The sequence below is a fragment of the Strix aluco genome, chromosome 12 (assembly GCF_031877795.1).
Source record: "Strix aluco isolate bStrAlu1 chromosome 12, bStrAlu1.hap1, whole genome shotgun sequence".
Taxonomy (NCBI): Eukaryota; Metazoa; Chordata; class Aves; order Strigiformes; family Strigidae; genus Strix; species Strix aluco.
The window spans coordinates 26,804,085-26,818,121 of record NC_133942.1 but is presented as its reverse complement, the minus strand read 5'-3'; the positions used below and the strand labels follow the sequence as shown (position 1 = coordinate 26,818,121).

The following is a 14,037-nucleotide window of genomic DNA, read 5'->3' as shown; positions in this document are numbered from 1 at the left end:
GTTTTTGAACCAAATTTGAACGTCAAACAAGTTATTTAGAGCTTGATGTTGCTTCTATAGTGACACTGACACAGAACACAGAAAGACATCAGGGACTGACCCTTAGCCTGAACTCTTGAAAACTGTAATACATTACTGTTTCTTCATGCAGGAGGACTGATGACTTTTTTTCCTTTCTAGATTTTCATCAATAATGAGTGGCAAAATTCTGAAAGTGGGAGAATATTCCCAGTATATAATCCAGCAACAGGAGAGCAGATCTGTGAGATCCAGGAAGCTGACAAGGTAATGCATCCTGTGAATGGGTAGAAATGTATAAACAGATCAAAGCAACAGGTCCAGAATAGCACTGTTGGACAGTTCTTTTACTAATCACAGTTCCAAACCCCGTCATGTGACTAAGGTTGTACCAACAGCAAATTTCATAAGCCTGGTAATGCTATTTACCTCAGTGCCTTTGGTTTTTTTTTCTTCCTTCTTGACAGGTTGATACGGACAAAGCAGTGAGGGCAGCTCGACTTGCTTTTTCTCTAGGTTCAGTCTGGAGGAGAATGGATGCATCGGAAAGAGGCCATCTTTTGGATAAGCTGGCAGACTTGGTCGAAAGAGACAGGGCAATTCTTGCTGTAAGTGGCACATGAAAATCAACAGTCAAATCACATGACAGTTTTACATTCTGAGAGCAAATTAGTTCATAAATGTGTTAATATGAATTATATTTGAAAACTACACTCAGCTCGATGGCTAAAATGGCTGACTGTCTACTTAAGATCTGATCCAAAGCTTGTAAAAGTCAACAAGAGTCTTCCAGTTGACTCAAATGAGCTTTAAATTGGATATCAGACAGATGAATGGGTGTGCACACATGTGTATGCCTCTTCTGCACGCTTTTAACTATTCTAAAATAAAAAATGGAAGACTGAGTGATTTGTGCAGATATTAATGAAAGGGCAGGTGAAATGCTTACTGACACTCAACTGGTAACATGAATTTTGGGTACTGCACTATTTTGTTCATGTATGAAGTCATCTAAACAGTGGCATTGTTAATGTTGTTTTCCACATGTCAAGTGCTTTGAACTAAGCTGGTGAACATCTTAATTCCAGCTTTGTCAACACTTAAATCATCTTACCACCAGTGTATACTGTAAAATCGCCACAGGGAGAAGGAAGTGCACAGCAAATCAAGTTTACTCTGCCTGTCATTTGATTTTTATTTCTAGAGCCAAGTTCTTTACTGAATTGCACTGCAGGCGATGCCATTAATTGCTCTTGGGGATATAAGTCAGTGCAGAATTAGGCCTCCATTCTTCTCTATAGAAACTCATTTGATGGTTGGTGTGCTACACATGGGCGTACTTTGCCCATTCTTAACGAGTTCTATTAGACAGCTATTGAGAATGAGTTAAGCTACTCAACATCTTAGGATATTTTATTGGATTCTTTTTGCTAAATGATCTTAGGAACCCCTAAGAGGATAGCTTATAAGATACTTTAAAAAATAGGAATATTAACTCAAAATAAGGACATTAGCTTGTTAATTTATGAGCTTCCCTAGAGGAGAGTTTGTTTATTTGATGGCAATAAATAAACTGGCTGTACAGTATAGATATCTCAGACCTCAGCAGGAGTCTTGGCAGCCATATAGAGAAATTTTTATATTCACATCAATTATATAAAGAGGGATATGTCCATTCTTCTCTTTATGGATTCAGATCATTAATACGGGGTTACAAGGAGCCCCTTCTCAGCTGTTATCATTAACATAACAGAACCTAGTTTGACAGGCATTTTTATCTTGGCTCCTGATTAAAGCAATTTAGCATTTATATATCTGGACCAAGCACAGTGGCTATTAGGTCCAAAATACACATAGGCACATGTACATGCATGTGGATACACACACAAACCCACAAGACAGACAGACACACAGACATAAACACACACGCACGCACACATTCTTAAAATCATAGTCATTCCAGAATATTCCAGAAGGAACCAGATTTTTTTAATGGAAAATGCTTTTTGTTCACATTTGTAAAAAGAAGTAACAAAGGGGATCAGATACTTGTTCTGAACCTTCTGAGTTAAGACTATGCCAAAGGTTAGTCTTCATTAAAATCTTTGTCGTGATTGAAGAGCTATTAAGACAGTGAATACTTAAGTACAATAGTCTAAAAATGCTACTGTGCTTACATCTCTTTATTTTTCTTGTCCTCTAGACTATGGAATCACTGAACAGTGGCAAACCTTTCTTGCAAGCTTTCTATGTAGATCTTCAGGGAGTCATAAAAACCCTGAGGTATTATGCCGGTTGGGCAGACAAAATCCATGGAATGACCATTCCTGTAGGTAAGGGGGATCAAAGCACAGGTATGCACCTAAACCTTCTCATGGCCAAATGGATTAATAGATTACAGCTTCATGAAAGGTAGAAGAGAACCTTGTTTTGGCCTTATAGTGTGTAGTATGTTGCTGAAGCAGATGTTTGAAAGTCAGCAAGGGCTGGACTAGATGAACCTGCTATTGTTTTGCCCTGCATGCACATCCCAAAGAGTGTTTTGTTTCTTTTGCATGTGTCCATCTGAGAAGGAGATAGCCCAATCCCTACATTTAAATATTGTTACACGTAGAAAAATGAATGCGGTATAATCCTGCCAAATACCTTGGAACACATGAAAATACTGTTATCTGCCTCTTTAAGAAATGGTATGCTTACTTATATATCTTGTTTATATGTCTTCCTACTGCCTATGCAAATCATTTTACTTGGGACTAAGAACACTGGATCCAAATTCATTTCTACTTCGAGAGAGTTTGTAATGTTACTATAGAGAACTCCACATATGTATCGGATATATTTTGTTCTATATGCTTCTTCAAATTATTCAGTGGGATGAGTTCTATATTGTATGTATGAAATAAATCTTCATACATGCTAGGAAATCAGTTATTCTGTTCTTGTATTTTGCTAAAGAGATAAGAAAAAATACTTACCATTATTTTTATTTAACAAGTCTCTTCCTCCTGTCCCTCCCTCCCAGCTGTTTAACAAATACAGGCTGCATTTTCTGTTGCGAATATATTCATTTGCCCTCTGGACTAGATGTACTGACAGCTATAATTATGCAAAAAGGCACATGATAGCAAAGAATGATTTTATGCAGGTGCAGTTGTTAAGATAAATATACTCATCTTTTACCTGATTTATTTTGTATCTTTGGAAAAACAGTAAGGAAAACCAACATTTATTCTATGGATTCTTTTTGGCTTCCCGGTGCACACTGTTCATTGCGCGTGCATGTTTATTACACTTTAACTGAAGGAGACCAGGAAGGCACACTCACAAATAAATGAATTTTGCTGTTGCCCATCTATTTCCATAAAATGACTTTATGTAACATGATATCTACAGTACACTAGCTTGCCTCTGTACAGCAAAGCCCCAAACTATCAAAGTCAGGCAAGCAGATGAAAATGTGGCCCCAGAATTTTCAGGAGGAAAACAGATCATGTAACTCTTACTGCAGCATTACTCATCATGGTGTTTCAGCTTATTAAAACTGCAGTGTGTACTGACTGACGTTTATCATCACTAGTATATTTTCACCAAAGAAATGACAATATTAATACTGCAGGCGTAGACTCTCATGTAAGGACTTTTGAAGATTTCCACAGTGATTTAGGCTGAGATTCATAAATCCTGGATTTGCTGCTTGCACTTCACATCTAAACATGCAAAAGTGCAGCGCATGCCATAAATTCATATATTCAGCAAATTTCCTGTGCCCTGATCTCTTTCTCCCTGGTCAGTGAATGCCTCCTTCTCCCTCGTTAGCCCCGCAGGTACACAGAATTTAGATCAGTCACCAAAAGGCATTGCCAGCTTAAGGAGAATAAATATTCTCTGCTTATTCTTGTCCTCAAGTAGTGTTTGAGATGAAAACCCTGATTTTTTTTCAGTGAGGTGGGCTACGCTGGGGGAGAGGAAGGCACATTTTCAGCATGCCTTCCTAAATGCAGACTTCAGTGCTAACAAACACAGTTATCAGTAGCGTAGAATCGTAAGTCCATTCACAGATTTGCAGGGTATCAGTTAGTTCTTCCTCTTGGTTTAACACTCCTCTGTATTCCTCTAGTTTCACACCATAAATTTGTCATTCTCATAAAGCTATTTTAGAGCAAGGCCAGTGTTAAACAATGGTGCTCTTTACATTCACTTAAACCATCAGCTCATCAAAGGAAACCAAACAAGACAACAAAACCAAAATAAAAACCCTATTAAATCTCCTTCTCTTTCTGTTCAGTGTGATAATAAATCTGAAACCTCCTAATCTTTCATCTGGTCTTGCTGAGTTTTTCTTCTCCTCTAAAATAAAAACAGGCAAGCGATAGACAAGTCGAAGAAGAACAGTGCGTTTTACAGTCACATTCCTTTTGGTCCCAGAGCTGCTAAAACCTTCAGACTGCCCTTTGCTTGATCCCACGTGTAAAGCCTTGATCATTCAAATTAAAACAGAATGAGGCTAGACTAGAAACTGTTAAACTAATAAACTGAATGCAAGCAATCAACATATGATACACAGCTTAAAGAACCAACTCGGCTCTCACCCACTTCTTTGCTGTGTCCTGCTATATGAGGCATGTGACTGTATTTTGATTGTTATGCAAATAAAATATCCGGGATGGAGACTCCTGATGGAAATCTGAGCAGACACATCTGTGGAAGGTATTGCTGTCCCAAAGTGAGATCCCTGGATAAATGGGGCTTTCTTTCTGATTAAAAAATAAAAATCTTTGGGCCAGGTGCTAAGTAGCTGCAAATTGATCTGGCTCTATTAGTATCAGTGAGGACTGAAGAATGCCAGTTTACATCAGCTGAGAATATTAAAAAAAAACTTTTACGACAAATTTTTAGACTGGATGTGGGATCAGACTGTCAGATCCCTCTCAGGCAATATTCTTCTGGCTGCCAGCTAGTAGAAGGGAAAGAGTCACAATAATCAGCAATAGCATCTTGGAGTAAGTGTCATTAGCATGACATATAAACTAATCTTAAATTCTAAAATGTTTTAAAAGTCTTTTTAATTTCTGAGGATGGGGGACCTTTCTATGCTATTGTTCAGAAAAACTGATTCACTTCATCAATCTTGAGTTATTTTGCCATGGTAACAGCTTATTTTATGTTATGGACAAGGCAGCTCTTAGATATATCTTTGGCCTGTCCAGAGGCATCTGAAGCTTCTAAATAACTTCAAGTCACATATGCTCACAAAGATATTGTTAGGATGCAACCTCAAAAATCCCACCTTAACAGTAAGCCTGTGGATGATGAACTTTGGAAGTAGGTGTCAAAAAGGGCAGCTGTCTGGAGTCTAGTGAAAGAAAGCAGGGCAAGCAACTCTGCATGGGAAGTATTGCTCTGTGGAAAGAACGTTCTGCCTACGTTTGGTAGAATTAACCACCATTTGTCTGACTTGGCAAGCAGGTTCAGGTTATCTATAACTTTATGTTATGAAGCACGCAGACATGTGGTGATGATTATGCAGTGGCAATCTAAAGTCAGACAGTGCTAACGTAACTGTGTTACTGCTATGTTGTCACCAACCTTCTGGCTGAGAATCCACCTCTCACAGTACTACTGAGTACAAGCTGGTATTTTTAGCTGACTCCTGGGTGCCTCTTGAGCACTTAGACAGTTTTGCCTGTATATACTTCTCTGTATTTTGACTTCTACTTTACCTCTGTCTGGTCTGATGATTCTTCCTATGGTCTGTGAACCACTGCTAGCATCTGTGGAAGATAACCTAGAAAATCAAACTGATCAGCTCAATTTGTGAAACAAATATTCTCATCTCCACTGGGCAGTTGCTAAGCCTCTAGAGATCAGAACAGTGCGATGACATTTTGTCAATGCAGAGCAAACCCACTGAGCAACTATTTTCTTCCTCCTTTTCTTGATGTGAATCTCTTTTCTCTCTCTCCCTCCCTCCTTTATTTCCTCTGTTCTGCCCCTTGTCTTAGTTGCAGACTATTGTTACCTGTCTCATAATTATTCTGTATCTGGACCCCAGCTGATGCATTAGCTACTCTAGCTCAGGTTTCTACTGAGCAAATCCTGTAAAGTAGATGTACAGAAATAAGCAGACCTGAAAATAAGTTATTTCTAATCAAATTCAAGTTGAAGTCTTTACTTAAACCCAAGAAGCTTTATGGATTAACCCATTTATTGTTACCAGATGTATAGTACAGGACATTGCAGCAGGTTCCCAAAAGGCACTCTCCGTGGGGAAGTTAGGTCTTGCCCCGATACTGAACAAGGCTGGCGGCAGCTCCGGACCGAATGGGGCAGAGGCCACAGCTGCTCGCAAACCACGTGAAGGAAGGCACATACCCCTGCATTGGACAGTGACAATGGGAGCAGAAGCACTGTAATCCCCCCTCCTCTTTATTCCCTTCCTCCGTCTGACCATTTCCTATCCTGGTAAATCATCTCCTGTGATTGAGCCTAGGTAACCTTCTCATCATTCTCACATACTTAGTTGAAATGCTTTTTCTAAGAGATTCAAGTTTTTCTAGATGACCAAGCACTACAGGCCAAGGGGCACATTCAGGTCATGCCTTTAGCATAGCCCTTCCCTCAGCTGTAGCCTCACTGAAAAACATTTGACCTAAACTCAGAGGTGGTTTGAGCCTGGACTAGTTTATACGGCCACAAGACTCAATTTAGGTACAAAAGTGCAAAGGATCTACTTTGCACAGATGCAAGCCAAGCACACTAACAGAGCTGATAGACAATACCTTAACGGGTCCCCATACAACGCAGGTCATTTTCCTGCCCTTTATCAACTGGGAAGAAGCCTACATCACATCACAGCATGTCTAACCTCAGCATGTACTGCCAGACCACAGGCAAGGGCTGAAGGAGCAACAACCGTGCAGCTTTGTGAAAGAGCATGAACTCCCTCAGCCCTCATGACAGTCACTTATACCAGCTGTGCAAAATGAGCCAGCACAGAGAGCTGCTGCTCTGAGCAGGCCAGGCCATCTGAAAGGTTCACACAGACCACAGGCCTGACCCCACCTTGCCGATGTGTTTATTTCATGACCTGACTCAGGCTGCCCTGAGCTCAACAGTGCTTTAGTTAAGGACTGCAGATCCAGTGCAGCACTCACTTTAACTAATGGTACCTCTCGCCCCTGGAGTTTTTTGCCATTTTTGTTCATCAGAACCTTAAAAATAATTACCAGATCAGAGAGTTATTTAAGTAATTCCCTTTAGCCTCATACCATTCACACCTGCTGCTTGTGAATAGGCAGTCTGCCTTTCCTGCATCTTTATTGTTAGGATCTTAGTCCATATTCTTATTTCTGTCAAAAGTCCAGTGAGAAAAGCCCATAATTTCCAAGTTCTCAGTGACCTGGTCCTTTAATTTATTTATTCACTTCTGCCTTGCCCAAAAGGTTTGTGAAAACTTCTCTTGTTCTCTGTTGTCTTGTCTTCTAGTTGCATCCAACTCTTCCTTGTAAGCTTAAACTGCCTGCCTGTTTAGCTCGAGGCCATTTCTGATACAGGCCTTGTTCTAGAAGTCAGCACTCAGAGCATGGCTCTAGGATGACCCCTGTATTCTCCTTAGTGTTGTCTTCTGCAGTAAATCATGCTCAATTACACGTCAGTCACAGGCTTCACCTCTTCACTCCACATGTACAGTTTGTGGTATATAATTCCATTACTTCAAACTGCCCGTGACCTCAGTGGAAGATGAGTGAGATGTATGTTACTCTACCATCCCGCATCTGCTTGTATATGTACCTTTATATTGCTGTTCCAGTCGTGCCTTTCAAGAAATTGCCTTTGTGACTTTTCCTTTGCTTCTCTCACCCCGAAATCAGCAGAGACAGTAAGTGGCTTCCTTGCTACTGCCCTTTTTTGTAGAGCTTGTCCGCTTTCCCAGCAAACAAAGCAGGTTACTTTCTGATGGGATGCCTGCTTCCTTTGTTCTACAGAAAGAACAGCTAGGTTGCTCCTGAACCTAGGTTTCCCATGCTGGCTCATGAAAAAACATTTCCATGACTTCTTTATTTCTTTTACTGCCATCAAAGGCTGATCCTTAGAGCTTTTTTTCCCCCTCTATTTTTTTTTTTTGTTCTGCCAAGTCAAACTGCACTTGAGAGTAACCATGCTCATCTGTTTCAGATGGAGATTATTTTACGTTTACAAGACACGAACCCATCGGAGTGTGTGGACAGATCATCCCTGTGAGTATCTCTACTAGCGCTTTCTATTTATTTTCATTTGAACCAGCTCTCTTTAAAGACACATAAAACATGGTCCTCAGCTATGTGTGTTTTCCATTACGAAAAAAGCTGAGCTCATATTGTTGACATATCTTTAACAGCCTCCCTGCAAATGCTTATTTGAACATGCTAATAGGGTTTAGGCTCTGTTATTAGGAGTTAAGTTCTCAAGTCATAGAATTCTCATGATTAAAACAAGCAAAGCAAAACACAGTGTTAATATGCTGTCAGTGGTTATGGATGTTCACACAACTTATGGAAAATTGATGCTTTGCTGTGGTAGTCTTTTTATTTATTTAGTTTTTACTGTGATTTAACAGGCTCCTCAGTTCCTGGGAGAATGTGATGCATTTTAATTCCATTCTTTCCTGCTATTTCTTTTACAAGGCTGGAGGAGAAAAGGAAACTCCAGGAGACATATCATTACAATTAACATTGTGTAGCTAATAAAAGACATGACATGTTTGTTTTATTTGTTATGAGAGAGAAACACAGCATTTCATCAAATCTAATACTCCCCCTCACCCCAATATACATCCTTGAAGTACTCTTGCTGAACACTGCATGGGAATTACACTGAGAAGCTAACTTTTTCAGAAGAACCAGTTAACCAGCTTTGGCAGAAATTGCAATGGGAGGCTCACATATAGCTATTAAAATATTGTGTGGAAGCTTTTTTCCTTGACAAAGCACTGGGGAACTAATCAGGACATTCTCTGAAATTTTTGTTGATGTTGGTTTTTTATTTTGTTCATGTTAACCACAAAGCCACTAAACAGCAACATGCAGCAATTCCGTTAAAAGAGGAGCAGCCAGAAAAGATTACTTTAACAATGTTAAGCCCTTTTTCCCTATTTATATTTGGTGTTATTTCATGTCTTTGTTAGGGGGTGGCTATTGTGTTTGGTACTCCATAGAAACTCAGAGAAACATGCAAACGACTCCGAGTCTGTGGCTACACCCATCCTGCAAACACCTATGCACTCTCCTAACTTGACTCAACAGTGATCCTTATGAATGAGGGATTCCACAGCTCTGTCCCCATTCTTCAGCCAAGCACTTGCATAAGCATTTGCAAAACGACAACCCCAACATCTAACCCCAAAGTTGCTGGACATCTCTTAGGCTTGTCTCATTGAGCTTAACTGACAGATCTGTTGAAGAAACTTGGCCATGGGCTGAAGATCAGGCCAAAAGCTGGATTTATTTAGTTTAGATTTGTAAAACTCTTTGTTCAGGGTACCCAGCCATCTACCATAATTGTTCATTCTTCCCCCAACTTTGTTCTTCAAAACTTCAACATGGCTGTCATACGCATCTATTCTAACACTGCTGCTAAGCTCTTACATTATTTTCCCCACAGCTACCAGTCACGGAGTACAACCCCTGGGCTGCTGCATGCACTTAGCCATTACACTAGCAAATATGTTATTACAGAAATAAAATTAAACAGCAAGCCTAACACTAAACTCCTCATCCTCTTTCACATCCTAGCTTCCATCAAAACATAGGCTCTTTGGCAGCTCTGTAGCATAAACAGGGCTATATACTGCCCTATAAAACTCCTCAGAGCTCTCCTTGCAATACCATTAGAAGTGCAGGCTGTCAGCACACTGTTGGCCCTATAGCTCCCCTCCCAGGTTTATATACTGGAGATGGAATTAAAACATCACTTTGTCTCTGAAGTTTATAAACAACTGAGGGAGTAAAAAATTGGGTGTTCAGTGAAGGAAAGACAGTTGTGTATTTTTCCAAGCTAGCCAGGGGCTAGAGAGATGTCTGTGAGAGTGGCAGCTGATATGCATCAGGCAGTAATATGTTCTGGCCAGTGGCTGACTCTTTGTGACTGATATTTTCTACTTTCTTTCCAAAGGAGATTATTATATGCATTTATAAGAGTGATTGTGCAAATGCAGCTATTTTATTACTCTGGCATTTCCACTGAAACCAGTGGGACTATCCACTTAACCTGTTAGGATCAGGTCTTGATGCAGAAAGGCCTGTTACTCTTTATCCACAATTTGTGCATCAAACTAATATAATTCGCTACATCTTCTGCTGCAGATAAATGAAGTTGAAATTAATGATAATACAAAATTTTGTATCAGCAAAGTGTGTTTCTCAACTTGTTTTTTACTATTCTTTTAATGTCTTCCATATAAATTCCTCAGTAATAAGTTTTCAAGAAAATGCAATGCTTTGAGCAAGCATTGACATTTATGGGGTTTTTTGTTGTAATCCCATCAACTAAGGATTATATAATTTTGAGTAGAGATTTTATATTTTAAGATTTATTCAGGGATAGGAAATTTACATCCAAAAATGCTTCAGCATGAACAGACAGTTCTTTCCAAATGTATGAGAAGCAGGAACTATTTGTCAGGGGGAATTAAAATGCCAATTGTAAAACAGTAAATGAAATAGAAGTTGTGACTAAAAAAATTAACAGATACCAGAAGATTCTTTTATGAAGACTGTGGGTGGGGCTGTATTTCTTTGAACAGAAGAGAAAGAACTAAAAGGTCACTATCGTCACTTTCTTAATGGCAGTAATTAAAAAAAAATCCTTGCTTTGTGCTGGGAAAGATTTATGTTGAGGATCAGCCTGAGAAGTAAGTGAGGTAGCAGCTTGACATCTTGAAAACAAAACACCACTGCAATATTTTTCCATCTATCAACTTTTATTTTTTCCTACAGTGGAACTTCCCCCTGCTGATGTTTGCATGGAAGATTGCTCCAGCTCTGTGCTGTGGCAATACAGTAGTTATTAAACCAGCAGAACAAACACCACTCAGCGCTCTCTATATGGGAGCCCTCATCAAGGAGGTAAGAATAATTGACAGGAATAGTATCTCTGTCTCTCCTTGTGGGGAGAGAACTACTAGCACATGCCTGGTTTAACGTGCTCTGTCAGTTTTCATAAATCACGCTTCCTTCATTCATTCATTCATTCATTCATTCCTATTTTGACAGGCTGGCTTTCCACCAGGAGTTGTCAATATTTTGCCAGGATTTGGTCCAATTGTTGGTGCCGCCATAGCATCTCATGTTGGCATTGATAAAATTGCTTTTACTGGATCCACTGAGGTAAGAGGATTCACGGATATGTTACTGTAAAATGCGAGTAAATACTTAGGGAGATAGCATTAAGTCCTGGTGCTACATTTCTCACTGTCACTGAGTAAAAGAGCTACATCTAAATAACAGTGGTCTGTCCTTCCCAGCTGAACTTAACGTGCCGCAGTACTTCCAAAGCAGAAATGGCTCCTCCAGCCCCTGCTGTGCTCGGCACCTCAGCACAGGAGATATGCCTGGAAAAATATTGCTGGGATTTCCTGTGGGCTTATGAGGATGTGAATCACATGCAAGTAGGCAGAACATCCCGTGTATATCGCAGCACACATAAATTCTGCTTTAGCATCTATAATTTGTGTATCTTGGTGTACTTGGGGAAAAAGGGAGAAGAAAGGGGCAAACTGGGGCAAATGTACTTCAAATTTGATGCTGCATTCAAGTATATTGAGGAGGAAGAGGAGGTCTAAAAACGAAAAAGTGCAGGGAGAAAAGGAGATTGTCCAAGGTGCCTGTTCCCAAAATGATGGAAAGAAGCTGGCCAGAAGATGAAGGGAGTCAGTTGTCTGCTGGATGCAAAAATGTCTTGCTATGAGTCTGTGACAGAATCATAGAATCATTTAGGTTGGAAAATACTGAGTCCAATGGTTACCCTAGCACTGCCAAGTGCACCACTAAACCACGTCACTAAGCATCACATCTACACATCTTTTAAATACCTCCAGGGTTGGTGACTCCACGCCTTCCCTGGGCAGCCAGTTCCAATGCTTGACAACCCTTCTGGTGAAGAAGTATCTCCTAATATCCGGTCTAAACCTCCTCTGGCACAACGTCAGGCCGTTTGCTCTTGTCCTAGCACTTGTTAATTGGGAGAAGAGATCGACATCCACCTTGCTACAGTCTCCTTTCAGGTAGTTGTAAAGAGCAGTAAGGTCTCCCCTCAGCCTCCTTGTCTCCAGACTAAGGCCCCCCAGTTCCCTCAGCCGCTCCCCATCAGACCTGTGCTCCAGACCCTGCACCAGTTTCATTGCCCTTCTCTGGACACGTTCCAGCCCCTCAATGTCTTTCTTGTAGTGAGAGGCCCAAACTGAACCCAGTATTTGAGGTGAGGCCTCACCAGTGCTGAGGACAAGGGGATGATCTCTTCCCTGTCCCTGCTGGCCACACTATTCCTGATACAAGCCAGGATGCTGTTAGCCTTCTCAGCCACCTGGGCACACTGCTGACATTCAGCCAGCTGACCAACACCGCCAGGTCCTTTTCCGCTGGGCAGCTTTCCAGCCACTCTCCCCAAGCCTGTAGTGTCACATGGGGTTGTTGTGACCCAAGTGCAGGACCCAGCACTGACCCTTGTTGAACCTGATAATGAAGATGTTATAGAGGAGGTTTGGTCTGAAGACAAAGGCTGTAATCTACAGAAAGAGTAATGAACGCCTCAAAACTCAAATCGTGTCTTGCTCTCAAATATGTGTGGAGCTGGTTGTTATCAGGATTGGGGTGGGGATGATAGAGGTACTCCAGACTGAAGTCACAGAAGAAGGGGCCTTATCTCATCGTCTAAAGGCAGACAGAGAGGAATCTCAGTGGGAGTTTCAGGGCTGATTATATTTAGAGAGTGCTAAACCCGGTCCGTTTCAATTCAAAATGTGACAAACTATTGTATGGAGGGAGCTAAACCCCAGGGATCCAGTCTCTCTTTGATATGTTTGACTCCCACTCGTGGCAGTGGGAGGCTTTATGCATCCCAGGGATACTGCTCTTCACAGTGAGTCAATTTGTTTTTGATTTGAGTGGATAAATTCACTGACCAAGCAGCCCTACTAGATATGTGTGGGTATCTCCCTGGTGGGCCCAGAGATTGCAGAGACCAGCTCAATTACTTAAAATAAATGACTCCTGTGGAATTATCCTGTAATCAAGTTTGGAAGTCACCATACACAAGCCTAAATTACCAGTAAAATGTAGCTACAGTCATATGCTTAATTTGCACACACAGTTGTTTTGCAATTACTATATGCCTGTACATGAATTTTTTATGGCAATTTTAGATTATAATATACACAGGCTAAATTCTAAGTCAATGGCAACATCAGATTTCAGATTATTCTGTGGAATTACTCCAGTCATTACATCTCCTGTAACCAATTTATATTAGCATCCTGGAATATTGAAAACTTTAATATGAGCTGATTACCCCCCATAAATTAAGTTGAAACAATTGTTTTCAGAAAGATATGTGGTCTCTGTTTAAGATAAATATTCTATTATACAGGATGTTGCACTGTTTGGAGGAGGAAAAATACAGATGGGTTAGGTTTCAAAGTTGTCTTTTGTAGCCAAAATAAATTTTTATTGTAGTTCCAGACAGCTTTAGTTTTAATAGGCGTTTAAACTCAAAAAGCTGTGGGTTTTATACTAACTCAGTGCCTACCTTTAAAAGTCTTACCAATAGGAAGTGAAAAGCATTACAGAGATGAAAAAGCAATTCTCTAAGAACCTAAAGCAAGAACAGATGGAACGTTTTAATGCAGAGTTAGTGTAAACTATTCCATATTGTTTCTGATTTCCTGTAACACTGAATTTTTGTAACAGCAAGTCAACATTGTAATATTTTAAACACAATGCTGTGGTATGAGCTGTACTATAGAGTCTTTGACTTCTCCAAAAC

The 14,037-nt window shown here is 40.3% G+C and overlaps 1 protein-coding gene and 1 long non-coding RNA gene across 2 annotated transcripts in view; one reads left to right on the top strand and one right to left on the bottom strand.

The window, feature by feature from the left end:
* Positions 1–14,037, bottom strand: part of LOC141928759 (uncharacterized) — a 113,924-nt gene that overhangs the window by 22,260 nt on the left and 77,627 nt on the right. The window contains exon 2 of the long non-coding RNA XR_012624860.1: positions 448–624. This is a non-coding gene — a long non-coding RNA (uncharacterized LOC141928759). The remainder of the gene's footprint in view (positions 1–447; positions 625–14,037) is intronic.
* The window catches only part of ALDH1A2 (aldehyde dehydrogenase 1 family member A2), a 58,012-nt gene that overhangs the window by 24,223 nt on the left and 19,752 nt on the right, over positions 1–14,037 (top strand). Inside the window, exons 2-7 of the mRNA XM_074837438.1 lie at positions 181–285; positions 486–626; positions 2,222–2,351; positions 8,197–8,258; positions 10,995–11,123; positions 11,271–11,384. Of these exons, the coding sequence (XP_074693539.1) occupies positions 181–285; positions 486–626; positions 2,222–2,351; positions 8,197–8,258; positions 10,995–11,123; positions 11,271–11,384 (681 nt within the window). The remainder of the gene's footprint in view (positions 1–180; positions 286–485; positions 627–2,221; positions 2,352–8,196; positions 8,259–10,994; positions 11,124–11,270; positions 11,385–14,037) is intronic.